The following is a 26,526-nucleotide window of genomic DNA, read 5'->3' as shown; positions in this document are numbered from 1 at the left end:
TCTACTACTCTTTCAGTCAAATAATATTTTCTCATGTTGCTTTTGATCTTTCCCCCAACTAACTTCAGATTGTGTCCCCTTGTTCTTGTGTTCACTTTCCTATTAAAAACACTTCCCTCCTCTGAAAAAGTGAAGAAGACAGCAACCAGGATGGTTAGGGGACTGGAAACCAAAGCATACGAAGAACAGTTGCAGGAAGTGGTCATGGCCAGTCTGGCGAAGAGAAGGACCAGGGGAGACATGATAGCAGTCTTCCAATACTTGAAGGGCTGCCACAGAGAAGGGGGGGGGGGAGGTGGCAGGCTATTTTCCAAGGCACCAGAAGGCCAGACAAGGGATAACGGGTGGAAGCTGACCAAGGAGAGATTTAATCTGGAAATAAGGAGGAAATTTCTAATGGCGGAAAGTGTTAGTACATCATACATAACGGTATTTGTGGTTGCCATGTATGTTAAACTACCTATTGTAGTTTGTATTTGTTACAGATGTAATATCTCTTTAAGGACTTTGGCTGGTTCACCATAAGAGGGCGCCAGCACTCTCTCCTGTCAATGATGCTGGATAGCTCATTCACCTTTTTGCCTTTTACTTTGAGGGGGGAGCAGTGTTCCCTCTAATTTTTTTTTGGGGTGGGCGGAAAAGTATAGTGTCTGAGCGGCAGTCCCTTCGGGACTGGGCGGCACAGAAATAATAAATAAACAAACAAACAAAAAACCCACCCTGTTTTGCCTGAGAGAATTTCAAAATAAAATACTGTACTGTGTGTCTATAACAGTGAGCTCATAATAGGGCAACTCTATCAATATTAAAATGCCAGTTAAATAGTTGAGCTAGTTTCAAACTAGATTTTGATTTTCTTTCTCTCTTCCTTACTCCCATTCTTTTTCTTTCTCTTTTCCTTCCTCTCTTTTTTCTATCTGTTTCTCTCTCTTCCTCTCTCTCTCCTTCTCTCTCACTCTTTCCCTCTCGGCTTCTGAGCAGGTTTGGAAAACTCTGAGTTGATTATGATTTTTAAGTGAGCGATTGCTCACTGCTCAGCTTAGAGGGAACTATGGGGGGGGAGTATTTTTCTGCTCTGTGCTTGCTATGTGCGGTTTGTTGATTATTTCTGCTTTGTGCTTGTAAATATGTATACAGTGATACCTCGTCTTACGAACTTAATTGGTTCTGTGACGAGGTTTGTAAGGTGAAAAGTTTGTAAGACGAAACAATGTTTCCCATAGGAATCAATGGAAAAGCGATTAATGCGTGCAAGCCCAAAACTCACCCCTTTTGCCAGCCGAAGCGCCCGTTTTTGCGCTGCTGGGATTTCCCTGAGGCTCCTTTCCATGGGAAACCCCACCTCTGGACTTCTGTGTTTTTGTGATGCTGCATGGAAATCCCAGAAGGGGAATCCCAGCAGCACAAAAACAGGTACTTCGCTGGCAATGGAAGTCCAGAGGTGGGGTTTCCCAGCGAGGGGACCCTCAGCAAAATTGCAGGATCTCAAAAACACGGGTGTCCTCGAAACCCCACCTCCGGATTTCTGATTTTTTGTGATGCTGCAATTTCGCTGAGGCTCCCCTCGCTAGGAAACCCCACCTCCGGACTTCCGTTGCCAGCGAAGCGCCCGTTTTTGCGCTGCTGGGATTCCCCTGAAGCATTGCAAAAACACGAAAGTCCGGAGGTGGTGCTTCCCATGGAGAGGAGCCTCAGGGGAATCCCAGCAGCGCAAAAACGGGTGCTTTGCTGGCAACAGAAGTCCGGAAGCGGGGAACCCCAGTGGCGGCAACTTGGGTAAGGTGAAAATAGTTTGGAAGAAGAGGCAAAAAAAAATTAAACCCCAGGTTTAAAATTAAGGAAAGGAAATCTTGATTTTCATTGTCTGTTTTACTTTTGGAGAACTTTGAACTTTTAGCATCATATGCATGAGATCAATTGTTGACATTTTATACTGTTAACTGATATTCCCTTCTCCATCCACGGAGTCAATAAATCAGAAGGCTAGATAGAACTGAGCGGTTCGCCCATTTATCATCTTTCGTGAATTTAAGTGCTGGGTTAGAGAGACTGTAAAATTGCACCGTTCAATGGTTATTCCTACCCTTTAGCAGAGTTTTCAACCGTTGGCAGTAGAGTTTAATTGGCCATAGATGTTGCTTCTGGGAATTGGCTTTTTCTTTTAAAAAATATATCTTCCGTCTCTTCAGTCTACAGATAGTCCTTGATTTATGTTAAGGAGTGTGCAGAGCGACCCCTGAGTTGTCAAGGATACAAATGCACAAAGGAAATGTGGAATTCCAGGAGATATGAATAATGATTCATTTATACAAACCAGATACATTAAAGTGTATAAAATAATGTTTGCTTTAGAAATATAGAAACATAGAAGATTGACGGCAGAAAAAGACCTCATGGTCCATCTAATCTGCTCTTATACTATTTCCTATATTTTATCTTAGGATGGATCTATGTTTATCCCAGGCAAGTTTAAATTCAGTTACTGTGGATTTATCAACCACGTCTGCTGGAAGTTTGTTCCAAGGATCTACTACACTTTCAGTAAAATAATATTTTCTCATGTTGCTTTTGATCTTTCCCCCAACTAACTTCAGATTGTGCCCCCTTGTTCTTGTGTTCACTTTCCTATTAAAAACACTTCCCTCCTGAACCTTATTTAACCCTTTAACGTATTTAAATGTTTCGATCATGTCCCCCTTTTCCTTCTGTCCTCCAGACTATACAGATTGAGTTCATGAAGTCTTTCCTGATACGTTTTATGCTTAAGACCTTCCACCATTCTTGTAGCTCGTCTTTGGACCCGTTCAATTTTGTCAATCACATCAGAAGCAACGTTAGAAATATTACTTTACTGAAAGAGTAGTAGATGCTTGGAACAAACTTCCAGCAGACATGGTTGGTAAATCCAAAGTCACTGAATTTAAACATGCTTGGGATAAACATAAGATAAAATACAGGGCAGACTAGATGGACCATGAGGTCTTTTTCTGCCGTCAATCTTCTATGTTTCTAAGATTTGCTTAACAACCGTGCTGCTAACAGCTGCAGCAGTTCACTTAACAACGGTGGCAAGAAAGGTTGTAAAACAGGTTAGAAAATCACTTAACCAGCTGTCTCGCTAAGCGACAGAAATTTTGGGTTCGGCTGTGGTCATAAGTCGAGGACCGTCTGTAGCCAAGTGGGACGATGCCTGAATAAAATCCTCTTCATCCAAAGATCCTGCTTTGGAAATTCCCCACTCCTCTTGCATGGACGGCCGCCTGCAGTATGTGGCGTCGCGAACGTGCTTTGCATCTCTACAGGCAGTTTGAAGAGGCCGAAGGTCATTTTTCCACCCCTCTGAATCACTCAGGTGACCAGTTCAAATCTGGTCTCCGCTGCTGCGTAGGAAGGTAAACAAGCTCTGTTTTTCCTCCTGATGGGGCTCGGTGAGCGAGCTGCAGATGGATTGTGGCTCTCCGGTTTTCATTGTTTTTAATCCGTTGCAGAGCTTAGAAATTACGCCGCTAAATTAACCGGAAGCATTATTGAATTTTTTTTCCCCACTGCGGTTGCCGAAAACAAAAACTATTAGCTCAGCCTTTGAGATAGGGTGGATTCCTTGCTTTGAAAATTCTTCGGTTCCTTGTTGCTTTTTCTTCTCGATTGTTTGATTTTTCTAAAAGCAAAATTAACTTGAATTTTAAAAGCAAAACTAACTTGACTGTAAAAAATATGACTTCAGTAACTGAGTTGTTGAAGCGTGGAACTCATTACCAGACTCCATAGTGTCATCCCCAAACCCCCAACACTTTACCCTTAGATTATCCACGGTTGACCTCCCCAGATTCCTAAGAGGTCAGTAAGGGGCGAGTACAAGTGCACTAGAGGGCCTTCCGTCCCCTGTCCTATTGCTCTCCTATATCTCCTATACCTTTCTTCTATTCCTATATCTCTTCTTCTATTCTTTCATTGATATGTTCTATTCCTATATCTTCTTTTCTATTCTTTCTTAGATATATTTTACTATGAGTATCTCCTCTATAACCTTCATCATGTATTTTACTATGTGTATATAGATATATACCCACTAAAACCCTCATTGTGTATTGGACAAAGTAAATAAATAAATAAAAAATAAAATCCTCCTGTCATTCCCGCTTTAGGGGACAGTTTTACAATATTTGAATGAGATTTACAAGTTGCTTCTTGGATGAGGCTTCTGGGCTCGCTGCAGACAGAGCTTTCTGTGGACCTGGGTGGACCAGAGAATGCAAAACTGCATTATCATTCTGCATCAGTGTGGCGAGTCATTTTCAATTTTAAGTACCTGTTGTCTTACCTCCTTGCAGGAATAAATAAGGGCATTGCATTAAACCACAATACTGTTTATTTTGGATTTAAAAGAGATTTAAAATCTGAGAATCTGTTTGGTCTACTCTAGTGGTTAAGGCACCCAGCTAGAAACCAGGAAACTGAGTTCTAGTCCCACTTTCATCCCACTTTAGGCATGACTTTGAGCCAGTCACTAGGAGATGGTGAGTTCTAGTCCCTCCTTAAGCATGAAAGTTGGGTTGGGTGACTTTGAGCCAATCACTAGGAGACGGTGAATTCTAGTCCTGCCTTAGGCATGAAACCGCTGGGTGAGATCATCCAAGGGCATGGGGTGAGGTATCATCAGTATGCAGATGATACCCAGCTTTACATCTCTACCCCATGTGCAGTCAACGAAGCAGTGGAAGTGATGTGCCGGTGTCTGGAGGCTGTTGGGGCCTGGATGGGTGTCAACAGACTCAAGCTCAACCCGGATAAGACGGAGTGGCTGTGGGTTTTGCCTCCCAAGGACAATTCCATCTGTCCGTCCATCACCCTGGGGGGAGAATTATTGACCCCCTCAGAGAGGATCCGCAACTTGGGCGTCTTCCTCGATCCACAGCTCACATTAGAGAAACATCTTTCAGCTGTGGCGAGGGGGGCGTTTGCCCAGGTTCGCCTTGTGCACCAGTTGCGGCCCTATTTGGACCGGGAGTCATTGCTCACAGTCACTCATGCCCTCATCACCTCGAGGCTCTACTACTGTAATGCTCTCTACATGGGGCTACCTTTGAAGAGTATTCGGAAACTTCAGATCGTGCAGAATGCAGCTGCGAGAGCAATCATGGGCTTCCCCGGAAATGCCCATGTTACTCCAACATTCCGCAGTCTGCATTGGTTGCCGATCAGTTTCCGGTCACAATTCAAAGTGTTGGTTATGATCTATAAAGCCCTTCATGGCACCGGACCAGGTTATCTGCGAGACTACCTTCTGCCACATGAATCCCATGACCGGTTAGGTCCCACAGAGTTGGTCTTCTCCGGGTCCTGTCGACTAAACAATGTCGTCTGGTGGGACCCAGGGGAAGAGCCTTCTCTGTGGCGGCTCCGATCTTCTGGAATCAGCTCCCCCCGGAGATTAGAACTGCCCCCACCCTCCTGGCCTTTCGTAAACTCCTCAAAACCCATCTCTGTCGTCAAGCTTGGGGGAACTGAGACACTTTCCCCTTGCCTATGTAATCTCTGTGCATAATATGACTGTATGTATGTTTTATACACTGGGGTTTCTTTTTAGATTTTTATATGTATAATTGTTATTTTAGATTCTTAATTATTAGATTTGTCATTATGTATTGTTTTTATCGCTGTTGTGAGCCGCCCCAAGTCTGCGGAGAGGGGCAGCATACAAATCTAATATATAATAATAATAATAATAAATAATAATAATAATGAAAGTTGGGTGGGTGACTTTGAGCCAGTCACTAGGAGATTATCATTTTCCGTAGTTACAACCTTTGCAGCCTCCCCATGATCACATGATCAAAATTCAGATGGTCAGCAACTGGTTCATGCTTATGACCAGTCATGTGATCCCCTTTTGTGACCTGATAAGCAAAGTCAGTAGGGAAAGCAGATTTACTTAACAACCGAGTTACTAACTAATCGAACGCGGTGATTCACTTAACAACTGGAGCAGAAAAGGTCATAAAGTGGGACAAAACTCATTCCACAAGATGTTTTATAGATGGGACCTGGCACCATCAAGATTAGCGAAAAACTATCCAAATTTAAATTTGACATGTTGGAAATGCAACAAAGAATTAGGCACCTTCTTTCATTTGTGGTGGACATGTCCCAAAGCAAAAGGATTTTGGAAAACAATACATAAATGGCTACTGGAGATGACAGATATAGACATAGAATTTACTCCAGAGAATGCAAGTTACTAGGAATCAGGAAGGAAAAAATACCCACCCACCCAAAATACAACATTTAATAATTCATATAATGACAGCTGCAAGGATATCACATGCACAATTTTGGAAAAATAAAGTGATCCCGCCAGAAAACAATATTATAGATAAAATTTACAGAGGTGCAGAAATGGACAGGATGACTATAGAAATTAAGGGAACAAGTAATTAGGGAAGCCGAGATGGCGCAGCCGGTAGAGTGCAGTACTGCAGGCCACTAGGTAGGTCAGCGGTTCAAATCTCATAACCGACTCAAGGTTGACTCAGCCTTCCATCCTTCCGAGGTGGGTCAAATGAGGACCTGGATTGTGGGGGCAATAGGCTGGCTCTGTTAAAAAGTGCTATTGCTAACATGTTGTAAGCCGCCCTGAGTCTAAGGAGAAGGGCGGCATAAAAATTGAATGAATGAATGAATAAATAAATAAATAAATAATTTAGAATACTGTATTATGAGATTTGGAATAATTGGTGAAATTGGATTGAAAATAGAGGCAAAGGACTGTGATAAAACGTGAAAGGACATGTGAAAAATGGGAAATATATAAACATAAAATTCAATGTATATTGTTGTGGTATATAATTGTATAGATGTAATGTAAAAAATGGTCATAGGTCTGTATTAAATTATAGTGATGTTTTTAAAATTGAAAAAAAACAATAAATAAAACTTTAAAAAAATCCTCACTCAACAAATATCTCCCTTAACAACAGAAATGTTGGGCTCCATTGTGGCCATGAGTCGAGGACTATCTATCCATTAATATTTACTCATTTTTCGGACTCCTAACAGAAGCCTCTTGAACAGCATTCGACCACCAGACTGGTCTGCAGCATCTTCACATTCTCCAAATACTAGAACTCCAAATTCTCATTTTCCCATTTTTTCCTCCCGTGCAGATATTCCACATGACGTATGACCTGGCCAGCGCTGTGATGCGGATCATCAATCTCATCGGGATGATGCTCCTCCTTTGCCACTGGGATGGCTGCCTCCAGTTCCTCGTCCCGATGCTGCAGGATTTCCCCATTGACTGCTGGGTCTCCATCAACGGCATGGTGGTAAGTCAGAAGGAGACAGGCAAATGGGTCCAGGAGACTGTGAGTTCTAGTCCTGCCTTAGAAATGAAAGCCAGCAGGATGGTTTTGAGCCAGTCACCAGGAGACTGTGAGTTCTAGTCCAGTCTTAGACATGAAAGGCAGTTGGGTGACTTTGGGCCAATCACCTGGAGACTGTGAGTTCTAGTCCCGCCTTAGAAATGAAAGCCAGCACAGCAGGATGATTTTGGGCCAATCACCAGGAGACTGTGAATTCTAGTCCTCTCTTAGATATGAAAGGCAGTTGGGTGACTTTGGGCCAATCACCAGGAGACTGTGAGTTCTAGTCCCGCCTTAGAACATGAAAGCCAGTAGGATGATTTTGGACCAATCACCAGGAGACTTTGAGTTCTAGTCCCATCTTAGACATGAAAGGCAATTATGTATCTGGGCCAATCACCACGCGACTGTGAGTTCTAGTCCAGTCTTAGACATGAAAGGCAGTAGGATGACTTTGAGCCAATCACCTGGAGACTGTGAGTTCTAGCCCCGCCTTAGAAATGAAAGCCAGCACAGCAGGATGATTTTGGGCCAATCACCAGGAGACTGTGAATTCTAGTCCTCTCTTAGATATGAAAGGCAGTTGGGTGATTTTGGGCCAATCACCAGGCGACTGTGAGTTCTAGTCCCATCTTAGACATGAAAGGCAGTTATGTGTCTGGGCCAATCACCAGGAGACTGTGAGTTCTAGTCCCGCCATAGAAATGAAATCCAGCAGGATGATTTTGGACCAATCACCAGGCAACTGAGTTCTAGTCCCATCTTACACATGAAAATCGGCTTTTGCGTCTTCTTCAGTTTCTTTGACCTCCCATTTCTGATGTCACTCTAACCTTCAGAAATCTGAATATTTTTTTTAAAAAAAAGAAAGATTGGAGGTTGAAATAATATTGGCTCAGAATGAATTTTTAGAGAAACGGGCCTGGTTCGGAGTCTCTTTGCAAGGGGCAGTCTGTTTATCACTGAAGTTGTGCCATTTCTCCACTGTAGAACGATTCCTGGAGCGAGCTGTATTCCTTTGCCCTCTTCAAGTCCATGAGCCACATGCTTTGCATCGGATACGGGTGCCAGGCGCCGGAAAGCATGACGGACATCTGGCTGACAATGCTGAGCATGATCGTGGGAGCGACGTGCTACGCCATGTTCATTGGCCATGCTACGGCCCTCATCCAGTCTCTGGATTCCTCTCGGCGTCAATATCAAGAAAAGGTACGAGAGGTTTGAGGAGTGGTCTCCTTTTTTAAGTAATTTCTTTCATTTCCACTTCCCCCCTTTTATTCCATTCTCTTTGGTTCATTCCCCCCCCCCAATCTGTATTCCCCCCCCCTTCTGTTCAGTCGTTTCCTATTCTCAGATATTGCCTGGACACGTCCCTGCAGGATTCTTAGCAAGGATTTTCAGATTTGCCATTACAGTAATACCTCGTTTTACGAACCTAATTTGTTCCCGGGGGAGGATCGTAAGACGAAAAGTTCGTAAGACGAAACATTGTTTCCCATAGGAAACAATGTAAAATCAATTAATCCATGCAATGAAAAAAAAACCCCTGCAAAAAAACGCCACCGCCCGGCTGTCACCTTTTGAAACAGCCGGGGGGGCTTCTCAGTGTCCTGAACTGGAATGCCAAACCCGAACTTCCGGGTTCGGCGTTCGTGAGGATGCCGAGAAGCCCCCCGGCTGTTTCAAAAGGGGACAGCCGGGTGGCGGGGCTTCTTGGCGGCCTCCCGAACGCTGAACCTGGAAGTTTGGCAAAAATTCGGGTTCGGGAGGCCGCTGAGAAGCCCCGCCGCCTGGCTGTTTTAAAAGGTGACAGCCGGGTGGTGGGGCTTCTTGGCGGCCTCCCGAACGACGAACCCGGAAGTTCGGCAAAAGTTCGGGTTCAGGAGGCCGCTGAGAAGCCCCGCCGCCCGGCTGTCACCTTTTAAAACAGCCGGGGGCTTCTCGGCAGCCTCCCGAATGCCAAACCCAGAAGTTCGGGTTTAGCGTTCGGGTTCAGGAGGACGCTGAGAAGCCCCCCGGCTGTTTCAAAAAGCGACAGCCGGGCGGCGGGGCTTCTCGGCGGCGGCGGGTTCATAAGAAGGAAAAAGTTCGTAAGAAGAGGCAAAAAATTTCTGAACCCCGGGTTCGTATCTCGGGTTGTTCGTAAGACGAGGGGTTCGTATCATGAGGTACCACTGTACCTCCTTCCTAGGACTGTAAAGGGGGGCTGGTCCCAGGACAGCCAGCCGGCTTCCATACCTAAGGCATGTTCTACTCGGGCCTGGTCAGATCGGAACAAAGGAGCCCCCACTCTTAGAAAATTTAAACCAAACGCATCTATATTTAAAAATGATTTGTACAATAAAAGGTCAGGCCTTAATCCATGCTGGCAGTGTTCCCGGTCAAATTGTCTAATAGATAAGGAGCGGGCTGCAGGCGGGAAGCCGAATCCAATTAAGGCATTCTTCAGTGTTCCAATGTCCTTTAAACACACACTCACGAATCTTCAGGTCTTCCTCAGACAGCTGCATCTCTGCACAGTGAACTTAAAGGGATAACAGCAGTTTGCCAGCAAAGCATTTCCGAAACCCCAGATCTAGGACCGCCACCATTACAAACATTGATTCTCCACGCCCCTTTTCCCATAAATCCTCATTATTATTTTATTATTATTATTTATTAAATTTGTATGCCGCCCCTCTCCGTAGACTTGGGGCAGCTCACAACAATAGTAGCAAAACAATATGTAATACAAATCTAATAATTTAAACTAAAAACCCATAATTTATAAACATGCACACAACACACCATACATAAACAATATTGGCCTGGGGAAGTTATTTCAGTTTCCCCATGCCTGACAGCAGAGGTGGGTTTTAAGGAGCTTACGAAAGGCAAGGAAGGTGGGGGCAATTCGTGACCTTCTTACCCTGGCATCTAATAGGGACTCTTGGTCCCCAATGTCCCCCTCCTCTTCTGAGTCAGGCATTACCATCATTGGGGTTTCTGCAGTCTCTGGAGGTTCCTCCGGTTTCTCAGGTTCTCATTCTTCCTCACTCTCACTCTCTGACTCAGCTGTCAAGAACACTGACCTAAGGTACCAAGACAGACCTTGTTCATCCTCCTCAGAATCTGTGACTAACTGAGCTGGTTGTGGACCACTCACAACAAGGCGGGACTAGAACTCATCATCTCCTGGTGATTGGCCCAAAGTAACCCAGCTGGCTGGTTTCTAGTATGGTGCCTTAATCACTACACCAAATTGGCTCTCTGTACTTTGTGTAGATACCAGCAATACAATGGAGATGTTAGTATTAAATATAAAATAGAAGCCTTTATTATATTAAAATAAAACGTAGTATGTATTAAAATAGAAACCTTTATTATACTTCAGAATAATTAAACTCATTTTATATTTGTCTATTAATATGAAATTTTATAAGTGCAATTTAAGCACTTTTCATTGTCATAATACAGTATAATTCAGCTGTGGCGAGGGGGACGTTTGCCCAGGTTCGCCTTGTGCACCAGTTGCGACCCTACTTGGACCGGGAGTCACTGCTCACAGTCACTCATGCCCTCATCACCTCGAGGCTTGACTACTGTAACGCTCTCTACATGGGGCTACCTTTGAAAAATGTTCGGAAACTTCAGATCGTGCAGAATGCAGCTGCGAGAGCAATCATGGGCTTTCCCAAATATGCCCATGTTACACCAACACTCCGCAGTCTGCATTGGTTGCCGATCAGTTTCCGGTCACAATTCAAAGTGTTGGTTATGACCTATAAAGCCCTTCATGGCACCGGACCAGATTACCTCAGGGACCGCCTTCTGCTGCATGAATCCCAGCGACCAGTTAGGTCCCACAGAGTGGATCTTCTCCGGGTCCCATCAACTAAGCAATGTCGCCTGGCGGGACCCAGGGGAAGAGCCTTCTCTGTGGTGGCCCCAGCCCTCTGGAACCAACTCCCCCCAGAGATTAGAACTGCCCCCACCCTCCTTGCCTTTCGTAAACAACTTAAAACCCACCTCTGCCGCCAGGCATGGGGGAATTGAGATCCTCTTTCCCCCTAGGCCTTTACAATTCTATGCGTGGCATGTCTGTATGTATGTTTGGTTTTTATATTAATAGATTTTTAATCATCAATACCAAATTACTATTGTACACTGTTTTATTGTCGCTGTTAGCCGCCCCGAGTCTCTGGAGAGGGGCGGCATACAAATCCAATAAATAAATAAATAAATAAATAAAATAATCTACCACCCCAACATCTTTCAAAGTTTTCTAGATCAGTGTTTCCCAACCTTGGCAACTTGAAGATATCTGGACTTCAACTCCCAGAATTCCCCAGCCAGGCAGGGTGTTGCAGCATATTTTAGGAGAATCCTGGGTTGAGTCTGCTCCCTTTCTCCTTTTCTGACTTCCTTTGATTTCTCTTTCTCTTTGCCATTCCTCAAATGGAACGTCCTGCTTAAACTCTCCTGTTTAATTTCTCCTCCACCCTCCTGCAGTACAAACAAGTGGAGCAGTACATGTCCTTCCACAAACTCCCAGCTGACTTCCGGCAAAAGATCCATGACTACTATGAACATCGCTACCAGGGCAAAATGTTTGATGAGGACAGCATCCTTGGAGAGTTGAACGAGCCTCTGCGTGAGGTAAGTCTCATCCACACCCCACAAGGGGGTGGACCATGAGTAGGTGGACGAGCAAGATCTTGGCTGAAGGTCTCCATTGCCCAGTGGTGGAATTTAACAGAATAACAGAGTGGGAAGAGACCTTAGAGGTCTTCTAGTCCAACCCCATGTTCAAGCAAGAAACTCTCTACCATTTCAGACAAAAGGGTTGTCCAATCTGTTCTTAAAAACCTCCAGTGTTGAAGCATTCACAACTTCTGGAGATACGTTTTTTCCCCTGATTAATTTTTCTCACCATTAGGAAATTTCTCCTTAGTTCTATGTTGATTCTCTCCTTGATCAGTTTCCATCCACTTTCTTCTTTTTTTTGCATGTTTGTATTGATTTTTGCATTTTAAACATCACAACTTATTGTTGAATTTGTATAACTTACACATAACTTACACATTGTTTTTTCATATTGTCTAATTTTGCATCCTCATCCCATATTGTTTCTTCTACTTATTTATTTATTTATTCATTCATTCATTCATTCATTCATTCATTCATTCATTCATTATTTCATTTCTTTTTTCATTTATTTATTTTTTAGTCCAGTTATACTAACTTGTCCATATATCACAGTACAGTGGTACCTCTACTTAAGAATGCCTCTACTTAAGAACTTTTCTAGATAAGAACCGGGTGTTCAAGATTTTCTTTGCCTCTACTTAAGAACCATTTTCTACTTACGAACCCAAGCCTGGAAAAAATTCCCAGGAAATTTGAGAGCGGCACAAAGGCCTGGTCAGTTTCCTTCCATTCCCCCTTTAATCCCGGCCATCTGGGCTGCCAGAGGAGCCTTTTGGTGGAGCTTAAGGAGGCTTTGGCGGTCCAGAGCGAACAAAGCATTTTCCTTTCTCTGGGCAATTGGACAGGGAATAAACCTCTGCCAGTACCTAGAGAAAAGAAACACTCCCTTCGCTCTGGGCAGCCAAGGAATCACCACAGCGAAGGAAAGGCGCCGGCTACTGTTCTGTCTGGGTGCCCCCAGACTTCAGCACCAACTGGAAAAAACAGCCAGACACACTGGTAGAAACAAAAGCACTTTATAATTTGAAAATAAACACAGAGGAAAACCTGTTCTTCCCCACAGGCAGGCTATGAGCCTTCACAGCAGACCTCTTGCTGGCACACCCACCTTTTCCCCTCAAGGTTTCAGTATTCAAAGTCACAAACGAGAATTCCAAGACGCCAAAGATCACAGCCTCATGACTCCCAAAGATAATTCTCCACAAACCAGGAAGGGTGGGTCTGCCTTTTCAGCCTTTCCAGAGAGCACCACACCCAAACCCAGCTGTTGCCCATTCAGTGCTTGAAGTACCTGGCTAATTGTCCCCTTCGTTGGGTTGCCCTTCTCTGCCGGAAATCTATTATTCCTTGTGCCTGGTCATCTAAAGAATCCAGGCTGCTTGCTGGGGAGAGCTCCCCCTCGGGCTGAGATTCCTCCTCCTCGTCTCCCTCCTGTTCCTCATCCTCCCCCCCCTGAGCAGAGAGCCGGCAGAGGGTCAGCCGTTCCTTGAGGGGCCTCAGACGGAATCACAACAGCTACAAAGCGAGCAAGCGAGAAGAGAGGGGAGCCCTTCAGCATGGGAAGGAAGAGGAAACAGGTAGCAGCACATACAACCAGTACATGGGAGGCAGCCTCGCGCCGGGTGTTTGGTAGGCCCGTGCTTCTCTTCGCTGCCTCAGAGTCCCTCTTTTTTTTTAAGCCTTAAAGTTTTGGATTTTTTGGATTCACCTCACCTTACCTTCTTCCTTCGGCAGTGATTGTCCTCCTCCTCTTCTTCCTCCTCCTCCTCCCACCCAAATTCCAAGGTTTTATTTCTTTCCTAATGGGTTTGCACACATTATTTGCTTTTACACTGATTCCTATGGGAAAAATGGCTTCTACTTAAGAACCTGGTCACGGAACGAATTAAGTTCTTAAGTAGAGGGACCACTGTATTCTGAGTCTTTTCGTCCTTTTAATTCAATGGTTAATTTATCCATTTCAGCACAGTAGTATATCTTCTCCATTATTGTGTCCTCTGAATGCACTTGAAGGTTCTTCCAATATTGTGCATGTACAATCCTGGCCACTGTAGTGATGGGCAATATTAAATAGTTAATGTTCTTGGGGTGTTGTTTTCTAATTATACCTATTAAAAAAAAGTTCAGAAGCATATTCTACTGTTGTTTCTGTTATGTCCTGCAGCCAATTATGTATTTTAGTCCAATACTTTTTCACTTCGGGACATAACCACCATATGTGGAAGAAAGTACAGTGATACCTCGTCTTACAAACGCCTCGTCATACAAACTTTTCGAGATACAAACCTGGGGTTTAAGATTTTTCTGCCTCTTCTTACAAACTATTTTCACCTTACAAAGCCACCACCGCCACTGGGATGCCCCGCCTCCAAACTTCCATTGCCAGCGAAGCACCCGTTTTTGCGCTGCTGGGATTCCCCTGAGGCTCCCCTCCATGGGAAACACCACCTCCGGACTTCCATGTTTTTGTGATGCTGCAGGGGAATCCCAGCATCGCAAAAATGAGCACTTTGCTGGCAACAGAAGTCTGGAGGTGGGGTTTCCCATGGAGGGGAGCCTCAAGGGAATCCCAGCAGCGCAAAAACGGGCGCTTCTGCTGGCAAAAGGGGTGAATTTTGGGCTTGCACGCATTAATCGCTTTTCCATTGATTCCTATGGGAAACATTGTTTCGTCTTACAAATTTTTCACCTTAAGAACCTCCTCCCGGAACCAATTAAGTTTGTAAGACAAGGTATCACTGTACCTTGTTCTTTTTTGCATTTCCAACATGCCAAATTTCTTGTTTTTCTATCGGGTGCTTTGAAGACAACCCCCCCCCTTCTTTGTGGCAGCCCCTTAGATATTGGATCACTGGTATCATGTCACCCTTAAGGGCCCTTAGTCCTTCTCTTCATTAGACTTGACTTATCCAATCCCCACAACCATTCATGAGACTAAACTTGAAAATGGAACCTCCAAATTTTGAGGTAGCCTACTTTAGGCAACCTTGGAAGATCATTTTATGGGTTAATCTCTTTCTGGGGTCTGCTATCTAAGGCTGATTGTTCTAAATCGGTGTTTTTGAAACTTGGCAATTATAAGATCTGTGGACTTTCAATTCCCAGAAATCTCCAACTAACAATTAAATTGCAAGGTTGGAAAACATTGATTTAAGATTCCAACTTCCTACTCTGAAAGTACCTCATTCTTTTAAAAAATGTGGAGACACACAAAAGTTTGGTTCTCCCAAAACAGTACTGTGTCCTATTAATGAGTAGTTGTTCTCTTTTGTCCCAAAGGAACAATTAAGAAAAAGCTGAGTTGTTTATGCAATGGAAACTGCAGTTTAATGTTTCCAAATGTAAAATAATGCACTTGGGGAAAAGGAATCCTCAATCTGAGTATTGCATTGGCAGTTCTGTGTTCGCAAAAACTTCAGAAGAGAAGGATTTAGGGGTAGTGATTTCTGACAGTCTCAAAATGGGTGAGCAGTGTGGTCGGGCAGTAGGAAAAGCAAGGAGGATGCTTGGTTGCATAGCTAGAGGTATAACAAGCAGGAAGAGGGAGATTGTGATCCCCTTATATAGAATGCTGGTGAGACCACATTTGGAATCCTGTGTTCAGTTCTGGAGACCTCACCTACAAAAAGATATTGACAAAATTGAACAGGTCTAAAGACGGGCTACAAGAATGGTGGAAGGTCTTAAGCATAAAACGTATCAGGAAAGACTTAATGAACTCAATCTGTATAGTCTGGAGCAGTGTTTCCCAACCTTTTTTGAGCCGCGGCACATTATTCATATTTTCAAAATCCTGGGGAACACTGAACAGGGGGACGGGGGGGAGGCTAAAGAAAAGTTTGGACAAAAAAAATATCTCTTCCTCCATTTCACTCTATTTCTCCCTCCCTCTTTCTTTCTCTTCCTTCCTTCCTTCTCTTCTTTCTCTCTCTCTCTCCCTCCCTCTTTCCTCCCTCCCTCCCTCTTTCCTTTCTATCTATTTTCTTTCTATCTCTCCCTCCCTCTTTCCATTGTATCTCTCCCTCCCTCTTTCCTCCCTCCCTCTTTCCTTTCTATCTATTTTCTTTCTATCTCTCCCTCCCTCTTTCCATTGTATCTCCCTCCCTCTTTCCTCCCTCCCTCTTTCCTTTCTATCTCTCCCTCCCTCTTTCCTTTCTATCTCTCCCTCCCTCTTTCCTTTCTATCTATTTTCTTTCTATCTCTCCCTCCCTCTTTCCTCCCTCCCTCTTTCCTTTCTATCTCTCCCTCCCTCTTTCCTTTCTATCCTTCTCTCCGTCCCTCAGCGGCGGCAAAGAAGAAGGAAGGCAGGCTGCAGAGGGCACCGAGGACAAGAGCGCTCGCTCGCTCCCTCGCCCTCTGACTTCCCTCCCTCGCTCGCTCCCTCGCCCTCTGACTTCCCTCCCTCACTGCTGAAGGGACGAGCGCGGGCACGAGCACGAGCGCGGGCCCGTTGCAAGAAGTTTTTGTTTGTTTTTTCCCTCCCCCGGCTCATGGGAGAGAGAGAGAAAGAAAGAGCGCAGCCAGGGAAAGCGGCCTCGAGCCGAGTGCAAACTGCAGGATGCGGCAAAGGACTCCTTGCCAACCAAAAAGGGGGTGGGGGTGGTGAAGGCAAAGCCTGGGAGGCGGGGAAGGGAAGAGCGGGAGACCCCCAGAGGGATTGAGAAGCGGAGCCAGGGAGGGCTGAGAGAAAAGGGGAGCGGCGCGCGCGAGGGGGGGGGGCGGGCATTCCCGAAACGGACGGAGAAAGCCCTCTCTCACAGCGAAAGCGCTCCCAGCCAGGGGGCTGCGAGAGAGGGCATTCTCCGTCCGTTTCGGGAAAGCCCGCCCCAGCACCCGCAGCGCCCCGCCCAGCTGGAGCTTCCCTAGGAGCTCCGCGGCACACCTGGCTGTGTCTCGCGGCACACTAGTGTGCCGCGGCACACCGGTTGGGAAACGCTGGTCTGGAGGACAGAAGGAAAAGGGGGGGCATGATCGAAACATTTAAATATGTTAAAGGGTTAAATAAGGTTCAGGAGGGAAGTGTTTTTAATAGGAAAGTGAACACAAGAACAAGGGGACACAATCTGAAGTTAGTTGGGGGAAAGATCAAAAGCAACGTGAGAAAATATTAATTCACTGAAATAGTAGTAGATCCTTGGAACAAACTTCCAGCAGACGTGGTTGGTAAATCCACAGTAACTGTATTTAAACATGCCTGGGATAAACATAGATCCATTCTAAGATAAAATACAGGAAATAGTATAAGGGCAGACTATTTTTCTGCCGTCAGTCTTCTATGTTTCTATGCACGGTAAATCATGGTGAGACTCATTTTTATTGTGTGTCTGTCGCTCTCAAGGAGATCGTCAACTTCAACTGTCGCAAGCTGGTGGCCTCCATGCCGCTCTTTGCCAACGCCGACCCCAATTTTGTCACAGCCATGCTCACCAAGCTGAGATTCGAAGTCTTTCAACCAGGGGACTACATCATCAGAGAAGGCACCATCGGGAAAAAGATGTACTTCATTCAACATGGGGTGGTCAGTGTCCTCACAAAAGGCAATAAAGAGATGAAGCTTTCTGATGGCTCCTACTTTGGAGGTGAGATAAATCAAGGCCACCTTCATTCATATTTGTGGTATTCTAAGGTGCAGGGATGGGTTTCCTTCCTAAAACCATTTCAGCTGGTTCAAAATGCAGCTGCATGAGCCATAGCAGGTATACCAAAGTGTTCTGTCGGGTTCTCTGGTAGACTCCTCCCACAAATTCACAGGTACAAATTTCAGACACACACACGTTTGAAAATTCAAAACAATGTTCTTTATAAGGAAAATTCACTTAAACCGAGCCCTCTTTTGGTATAGCAAAGAGCACTCATCTCCAAACAAACTGGTAATTTGTACAAGTCTCTTATCAGTTCTGTGATACTTAGCTTGCAACTGTGAGGCAATTCACAGTCCTTCTTCTTTCACAAAGTGAAACACCCTTTGCTCTGGTTTAGTTTCAAAGCGGGGAAACATCAGCACACAAAAGGTCAAAGTCAGTAAAGCAGTCATGAAACACAACAATCAGATAATCCACAGGCTGCTATTTATAGCAGCCTCACTAATGACCACAGCCCCACCCAACCACAGGTGGCCTCATTTTCTTTGATAATAATCTCCCAGTTGTTGCTGCCTATGCATCGCTCTCCGCATGCGTGGCTGTATCATTAACTCTTGTTCTGAATCCAAGGAGGAGCTAGATAATTGATCTCCTTCTGAGCTGTCTGCCACACTCTCCTCCTCCCTGTCACTCATGTCTTCTTGGTCAGAGGAGCCTTTATCAGCAGATTCCACCGGGGGCAAAACAGGCCTGCAGCATGTGGATGTCTCCCCCACATCCACAGTCCTTGGGGCAGGAGCTGGGCCAGAGCTAACCACAACACCAAAGTATACCCATATTACTCCAACCCTACACAAGTCTGCATTCGTTACCAGTCGGTCTCCAGACGCAATTCAAAGTGGTGGTTATCACCTTTAAAGTCCTACATGGCTCAGGGCCAGACTACTTACGGGACCACCTTCCACCTTGGTCTCTTCAGCCTTGAAGGATGGCATTTAAGGGGTGACTTGATCGAAGTGTATAAAATCATGCATGGGATAGAAAAGATGGATAGAGAAAAAATATTTTCTCTATCACACAATACTAGGACGAGGGGGCCCTCCCTAAAGCTCATAGGTAGGAAAGTGAGGACAAATCAAGGGAAATATTTCTTCACCCAGAGGGTCGTTGGTTTATGGAATTCACTTCCAGAAGAGGTCGTGACAGCTGTCAGCCTTGATAGCTTCAGGGCAGGATTAGACAGATTCATGGATGCCAAGTGTATCGGTGGTTATTGAAACGGATGTTCATGTGCCGCCTCTATGTTGGTTGAGGCAGGCAGGATTCCCTTGGGTCCCATTTGTTGGGGGTCAGGGAAAAGGGAGGGTCTTGCCTTCTCTTTCTGCTCAAGATCCCCAAGGACAATTGATGGGCCACTGTGTGACACAGAATGCTGGACTCGATGGACTTTGGCCTGATTCAGCATGGCTCTTCTTAGGTTCTTATATTCTACCTCATACCTCCCAGAGGGCAATAAGAACCCCCAGGGCTGGCCTTCTCTGAGTCCCATCTGCGAAACAATGTTGGCTGGCAGGGCCATGGGGAAGGGCCTTCTCTGTAGTGGCTCCAATCCTTTGGAATCAACTGCCTCCAGAGATCCAGACTATCCCCACCAGTCTTCTGGAAAGCCGTTAAGACTTGGCTTTTCCAGCAGGCCTGGGACTAAGAATGATTGAGTGTATGCATGGTTTTTTTAGGGTTATTTATCTCCAGGATTTATGTATTTTATGCTATTTGCTGTTTTTATTGCTGTTATATTTTATACTGCTTTTTAGTTGTTGTGATTACTGTATTGTGAGCCACTCAGAGTCCTGCTGGAGTTGGGCGGCACATAAACTGTTATGTTCTTCCTGGTTTGTAATTGGTTGGGTTCAGCTCACAGTCTGATTGGTTGATATTCTGTTGCCGGGCTGTCAAAGTAGTGGTGGGAGATTCTTGACTTACCAATTGGCTTCTTGTTGTTGTGCCCAGTATATATAGAGCTGTCATTTTCCTCAGCTGTCGTTCTTGTCTTAAGCCTATTAAACAATTTTGTTGCTCCTACTAAATCTCTCCTTTCTTCCATCATATCATAAACACCACAAAATAAATAAAGTAAAATGAATAAATAAAACGAGGTATCCTTGGCATTTGGAGAACATAAGTTTGGCTCGCTTTCAAAATGGCTGCCACAGAAGACTTGACAAATCCCAAAATGGCTGCCAGGATAGGCATGAGCAGGTTCCAAACTGTCCAGAAGACAAATAGCTCCAAATATTTTTTTTAAATCTTTGAGTTGTGGGGGGCAAAAAAAAAAAAAAAAGGACTGAATTTAAAATTGTGGCATTTATAGCAACATGTTTCTAAGAGGTCAGTAAGGGGCGAATACAAATGCACTAAAGTGCCTTCCGTCCCCTGTCCTATTGCTCTCCTATATCTCCTATTCCTTTCTTCTATTCCTATATCTCTTCTTCTATTCTTTCATTGATATATTTTATTCCTATATCTTCTCTTCTATTCTTTCTTAGATATATTTTACTATGAGTATCTCCTCTATAACCATCATGTATTTTACTATGTGTATATAGATATATACCCACTAAAACCCTCATTGTGTATTGGACAAATAAGTAAATAAATAAAAAAAGTTTGACTGGAAATAATTGAAGGCGAAAATAAGGACAAGGTGGGATTCAGTAGATATCTAAGTCAGCTTTGTAAAGGACAGGAAGAAGTTGGGTTTAATCTCACAAAGAATGTACAGTAATATATTCTTCTTTCATTCAGGGGAAAATCAAGCTTTGGGGATTGGGTTCACTTTTTCATCTTTTCTCCAGAGATCTGCCTCCTGACCAGAGGGCGTCGAACTGCGAGTGTCCGCGCGGACACCTATTGCCGCTTGTATTCTCTCTCGGTGGACAATTTTAATGAGGTCCTAGAGGAATATCCCATGATGAGGCGGGCTTTCGAAACGGTTGCTCTGGATCGCCTGGATCGCATTGGTACGTTGGAACAATTGCCATGGGGAGGGAAGGGGAGGGGATGATGGGCCACAATGTCCCAGTTGAAAACACTGGGGGGGAAAAGATATCTGGGTTTTATTTGGAAGATATGAGCTGCACGTTAAGAGTTTGTTTGTTTGTTTGTTTGTTTGTTTGTTTGTTTGTTTTGCCCATTTCTGAAGGTGACCCCGGGGCAGTTCGAATATTTCAAAAGTCAGAGCTGCAATTTTACTTCATGTCTAGTTTAATGAAAAGAAAGACCAGGGGAGACATGACCAGGGGAGATTTGTATGCCACCCCGAGTCTACGGAGAGGGGCGGCATACAAATCTAATAAATAAATAAATAAATAAATAAAATGATAGCAGCCTTCCAATATCTCAGGGGCTGCCACAAAGAAGAAGGAGTCAACCTATTCTCCAAGGCACCTGAGGGTAGAACAAGAAGCAATGGGTGGGAATTAAACAAGGAGAAAAGCAACTTAGAACTAAGGAGAAATTTCCTGACAGTTATAACAATTGATCTGTGGAACAACTTGCCTCCAGAAGTTGTGAAAGTTCCAACACTGGAAGTTTTTAAGATGATGTTGGATAACCATTTTTCTGAAGTGGTCTAGGGCAGTGTTTCCCAACCTTGGCAACTTAAAGATATCTGGACTTCAACTCCCAGAATTCCCCAGCCAGCATTTGCTGGCTGGGGAATTCTGGGAGTTGAAGTCCAAATACCTTCAAGTTGCCAAGGTTGGGAAACACTGGTCTAGGGTATTCTGCCTAAGCAGGGGGTTGGATTAGAAGACCTTCAAGGTCCCTTCCAACTCTTCCTAATCCAACTCTGTTTTTTTAAAAATTATTATTATTATTATTATTATTATTATTCACAAAAAACAGAAATACACAGCAAACTAAATTGACATGCTAGATTTCGTATCACAATATCACAAGTCGAACACTTCCCAAGCTTCTAGGACTGTGTGATGTATTTTAGTATGATGTGTACAGATCCAAGTACAGTGGCCTTTTGCAACTGATAGATCATGATTTGGTCAATGTTTATTGTTTTTAAATGCTAGCTGAGGTCTTTTGGCACAGCACCCAATGTGCCGATTACTACTGGGACCACCTGTACTGGTTTATGCCAGAGTCGTTGTATTATTATTATTGTTATTATTACTGTATTATTATTATTATTATTATTATTATTATCATCATCATCATTATCATTATTATTATTATGTCAATACAACACAGCAAACGAGATCACTATGCTGGATTTCGTATTTCATCACCAGTCGGGCGCTTCCCAAGCACGTAGGACTGCGTGATGTAGCGGCGAATTATGTTTGCCGATCCCAGTAAAGTGGCCTTTTGCAATTGACAGATGGAGATTTTGTCAATTCCGATGGTTTTCAAATGTCCGCTGAGATCCTTTGGCATTGCGCCCAGCGTGCCAAGTACCACTGGGACCACTTTCACTGGCTTATGCCAGAGTCGTTGCAGCTCGATTTTTAGATCTTCGTATTTCACTAATTCCTCTAGCTGCTTCTCCTCAATTCTGCTGTCCCCTGGGAATTATTATTATTATTATTATTATTAACAACAGCAACCTTGTTCGCAATGATTGTTAAATGAGTACCACGGGCATTATAAACGAATCCATGCTTTGGCTGTGTCAAAAAACTGGAAGTAAATGCCGGTTTTCAGCATTGTAAAACACAGTCAGGTGGCTGCAGGATACTGCAAACAGCCCAGTTGGTCAGCATCCAAAGTGTGGGTGTGGGAGCAACCATTAGAACTTTGAAACTGGGTTGTAAGTTCCCCCTTCCCCTGGTAGATCTATTCTAACTTCAAACAGTCACTAAGTGACTGGTCACTAAGCCAAAGACTATTGGTGGTTTTCCATGGGTATGGGAAACTATGCAAGGATGTCAGTGGACTTAGGTGTCTATTAAGATTCTCAGTCATCAGGCCCATGGTTGTCCCAAAGGTGCTTTTCCCAAAGGCAACTGGACTTTATTTGTTTTTACTTGAAGATGTTTTGCTTCTCATCCAAGAAGCTTCCTCAGTTCTGATTGAATGGTGGAGAATGGAAGGATTTACCATATTTTTCAGAGTATAAAATGCACCTTTTCCTGCCCAAAAGAGGCTGGACATTTGGGTGTAGCTTTTTTTGAAGCTTTTTTCCCATCCTTAACTAGGTGCTAACGATCTTCCTGACCTGCAGCATTTATTTTCATTCCTACTTCCTCTGAAAAAGACTTTTTCAGTCCTAACCAGGGGATAAAATAATGTGCTGAAGCTGAACAGATTAAGGATGCTAGCCAAATGGATACCTGGGAGGTAGAATTTTTTCCCTATTTTCCTCTGCCAAAAGTAAGGGGCATCTTATTTGTATTTGTATTTATTAGATTTGTATGCTGCCCCTCTCCAAAGACTTGGGGCGGCTAACAACAATATAAAAAGACAATGTAAACAAATCTAATATTAAAAAGCAATCTAAAAAACCCCAATTTAAAGAACCACTCATACATACAAGCATACCATGTATAAATTCTATAAGCCTAGGGGGAAGGGAAATTTCAATTCCCCCATGCCTGACGACAGAGGTGGGTTTTAAGGAGTTTGCGAAAGGCAAGGAGGGTGGGGGCAACTCTGATATCTGGGGGGAGCTGGTTCCAGAGGATCGGGGCCGCCACAGAGAAGGCTCTTCTCCTGGGTCCCACCAAACGACATTGCTTAGTCGAAGGGACCCGGAGAAGGCCAACTCTGTGGGACCTAACCGGTCGCTGGGATTCGTGCGGCAGAAGGCGGTCCCAGAGATATTCTGGTCCGATACCATGAAGGGCTTTATAGGTCATAACCAACACTTTGACTTGTGACCGGAAATTGATTGGCAACCAATGCAGACTGCAGAGTGTTGGTGTAACATGGGCATATTTAGGAAAGCCCATGATTGCTCTCGCAGCTGCATTCTGCACGATCTGAAGTTTCCGAACACTTTTCAAAGGTAGCCCCATGTAGAGAGCGCTACAGTAGTCGAACTTCGAGGTGATGAGGGCATGAGTGACTGTGAGCAGTGAGTCCCGGTCCAGATAGGGCCGCAACTGGTGCACCAGGCGAACCTGGGCAAACGCCCCCCTCGCCACAGCTGAAAGATGTTTCTCTAATGTGAGCTGTGGATCGAGGAGGAGGCCCAAGTTGCGGACCCTCTCTGAGGGGTTCAATAATTCCCCCCCCCCCCAGGGTTATGGACGGACAGATGGAATTGTCCTTGGGAGGCAAAACCCACAGCCACTCCGTCTTATCCGGGTTGAATTTGAGTCTGTTGACACCCATCCAGACCGCAACAGCCTCCAGGCACTGGCACATCACTTTCACTGCTTCATTGACTGGACATGGGGTGGAGATGTACAACTGGGTATCATCCGCATACTGATGATACCTCACCCCATGCCCCTGGATATACTCCGGTGCATCTTATATTCCCCAAAATATGGTATATTCCTTGCAGTCCTCTGGTCACTAGCACTCTCTCTGAGGACTCTCCTTTCTGCAGTTCCCCCGAAGGCGCAGAAAAATCTCCAAGTGGTTCCAAGGACTCGCAGAGAGAGTGCTAACAACCAGAGGACTACAAGGAATATAAATCCTTCACCATCATTTACTCAGAACTGAAGAAGCTTCTTGGACAAAAGAAGTGAAACATCTTCAAGGGAAAAAACAAAAAAAGTCTAGTTGCCTTTGGAAAAAGCACCTTTGGGTGGGTGGACTTGGATGCAAGGAAATAGAAACATAGAAATGTAGAAGACTGATGGCAGAAAAAGACCTCATGATACATCTAGTCTGCCCCTATACTATTTCCTGTACTTTATTTTTTAAGGATGGATATATGTTTATCGGAGGCATGTTTAAATTCAGTTACTGTGGATTTACCAACCATGTCTGCAGGAAGTTTGTTCCAAGCATCTACTACTCTTTCAGTGAAATAATATTTTCTCCCGTTGCTTCTAATCTTTCCCCCAACTAACCTCAGGTTGTGCCCCCTCGTTCTTGTGTTCACTTTCCTATTAAAAACACTTCTCTCCTGAACCTTATTTAACCCTTTAACGTATTCAAATGTTAACTGTTTCCCTTCTGTCCTCCAGACTGTGCAGATTGAGTTGATTGAAATCACACCGTTTTCTTCTACTCTTCTCTTGCAGGCAAGAAGAACTCCACTCTCCTGCACAAGGTGCAGCACGACCTCAATTCGGGTGTCTTCAACAACCAGGAGAACGAAATCATCCAGGAGATTGTCAAGTACGACCGCGAGATGGTCCAACAGGCCGAGTTCCAACAGCAAACCGCCATGTATGCCCCGGCTCAGCCCCAGGTCACCTCAGCGATCGCCAGCCTCCAGCAGGCCGTGGCTATGAGCTTCTGCCCGCAGATGGCCAACCCGCTCGCCGGCCCAATCAACCTCGGTTCCCCGCGGATGGTCCGCCGGCTCCAATACCAAGGAGGCCTCCCTGGGGCCTTCGCCATCTCGCCAGCCTTGCTTCAACAGCACCACCAACAGCAGCAGCTGAACCTGCAACAACAACAACAATTGGGCGGACCGATGTTCCAGAACATGCCGCGGCCCCCTCTGCAGAACTTTCCCCTCCAGCAGCAAGCCCCGCCTCCTCAGCCTCCACAGGCTGCTTCCGCCGGCCACTTCCCTTCCGTAGTGTCCAGCCCCTCTTCCCAAAGCCCTCACACCAGCCGGACGTTCCCATACGGGGGCGCCAAGGGTCAGTCGGGGTCCCAGCTCTCGCTAACTCAGCAGAAGCCGCCCGGCTCGCCGCAGCGGCTGGCGGCTCACAAGAGCACCCAGGCTCTCCACACAAGCAGTCTCAGCCAGGAGACCCGGCCGCTTTCGGCCTCCCAACCCTCCCTTCCCCACGGCGTTCCTCAAACGCCCAGCCAGAGCCCGCCGTCTTCGGCTCACGAGTCCAACGCTTCGATCACCACAGGGCAGGGGGCCTCGCCGTCGTCACCCGCCACTTCGACCCAGAATGCCGGTAACACCCCACCGGCCACATCGCGGCCGGCACCCCGCGCACCCCACCAGATGACCATGGCTCCCGCCTACCCTGGGACAGCTGCCTCGGGCATTCAACAGGACCCGGGTGGTGCCCGCAAAGATTCCATCGTTAGCGCCCCCGACACGGACTCCGCAAAGTCTAGGCTTCCATCCAATTTGTGACCCTCGATTTAATCTGCAGGTGGTGGTGGTGGAGTCTCTGGTAGGGCTGGGAGTGTAGGACAGCCCCCCTCGCCCTAGCGGTGGGGCAGCATGAACTGGCAAGGGGGGGGGCATTTCTGCGGCACCCTTCTTGGCTCTCTTTTTGTCATGCTGACCATCACGTGCTCTGCAATACTAGCGGGAAAGGAGAGCCGCCCCCCCCCCCGATCCGCGCAGTCGTGTGTTCATCCAGGTGGGGCTGGGGCACATGGGATCCGGTGCCAGGGACTTCTGCCTCTGCAGGAAGAACGATGTGTGTGGAGTGGGGTTTTGTTTCCTAGGCAGGAGACAGGGTGCCAGGGACGAAGGAGCCGCCCGTGCCCTCCTCTTCCTCACCAAAGTTTGGCCCCCGTCCGGCTGCCATTTTCATCCCACCTCGCCCTGCTGTGTCCATTCCGTGGAAAGCCATATCTGGATTCTCATGCAATTTAATCCAGTGTGTGTAATATATATACATACTTATATATATATATTTAGATATATATATATATACATATATATAAAATAACGAGAGAGAAATTATATATATATATATATTTAGGAGTTAAATCGCATACGCAATGCCTTATACGCCACGCTCCGTGCTGAACCCAAAGGGGAACAGACCTGATGAGGA

The 26,526-nt window shown here is 45.3% G+C and overlaps 1 protein-coding gene across 1 annotated transcript in view; it reads left to right on the top strand.

The window, feature by feature from the left end:
- HCN2 (hyperpolarization activated cyclic nucleotide gated potassium and sodium channel 2) overlaps positions 1-26,326 on the top strand; it is a 50,896-nt gene extending 24,570 nt beyond the window's left edge. The window contains exons 4-9 of the mRNA XM_070735899.1: positions 7,164-7,325; positions 8,352-8,570; positions 11,853-11,999; positions 17,389-17,629; positions 20,488-20,652; positions 24,847-26,326. Coding sequence (XP_070592000.1) covers positions 7,164-7,325; positions 8,352-8,570; positions 11,853-11,999; positions 17,389-17,629; positions 20,488-20,652; positions 24,847-25,871 — 1,959 coding nt within the window. The 3' untranslated portion in view covers positions 25,872-26,326. The remainder of the gene's footprint in view (positions 1-7,163; positions 7,326-8,351; positions 8,571-11,852; positions 12,000-17,388; positions 17,630-20,487; positions 20,653-24,846) is intronic.
- The last annotated feature ends 200 nt before the right edge of the window (positions 26,327-26,526 follow it).

This window comes from Erythrolamprus reginae, chromosome 1 (assembly GCF_031021105.1).
Source record: "Erythrolamprus reginae isolate rEryReg1 chromosome 1, rEryReg1.hap1, whole genome shotgun sequence".
Taxonomy (NCBI): domain Eukaryota; kingdom Metazoa; phylum Chordata; class Lepidosauria; order Squamata; family Dipsadidae; genus Erythrolamprus; species Erythrolamprus reginae.
Note: the sequence above shows the minus strand (reverse complement) of the source record. Positions and strands in the feature narration are given on the sequence as shown.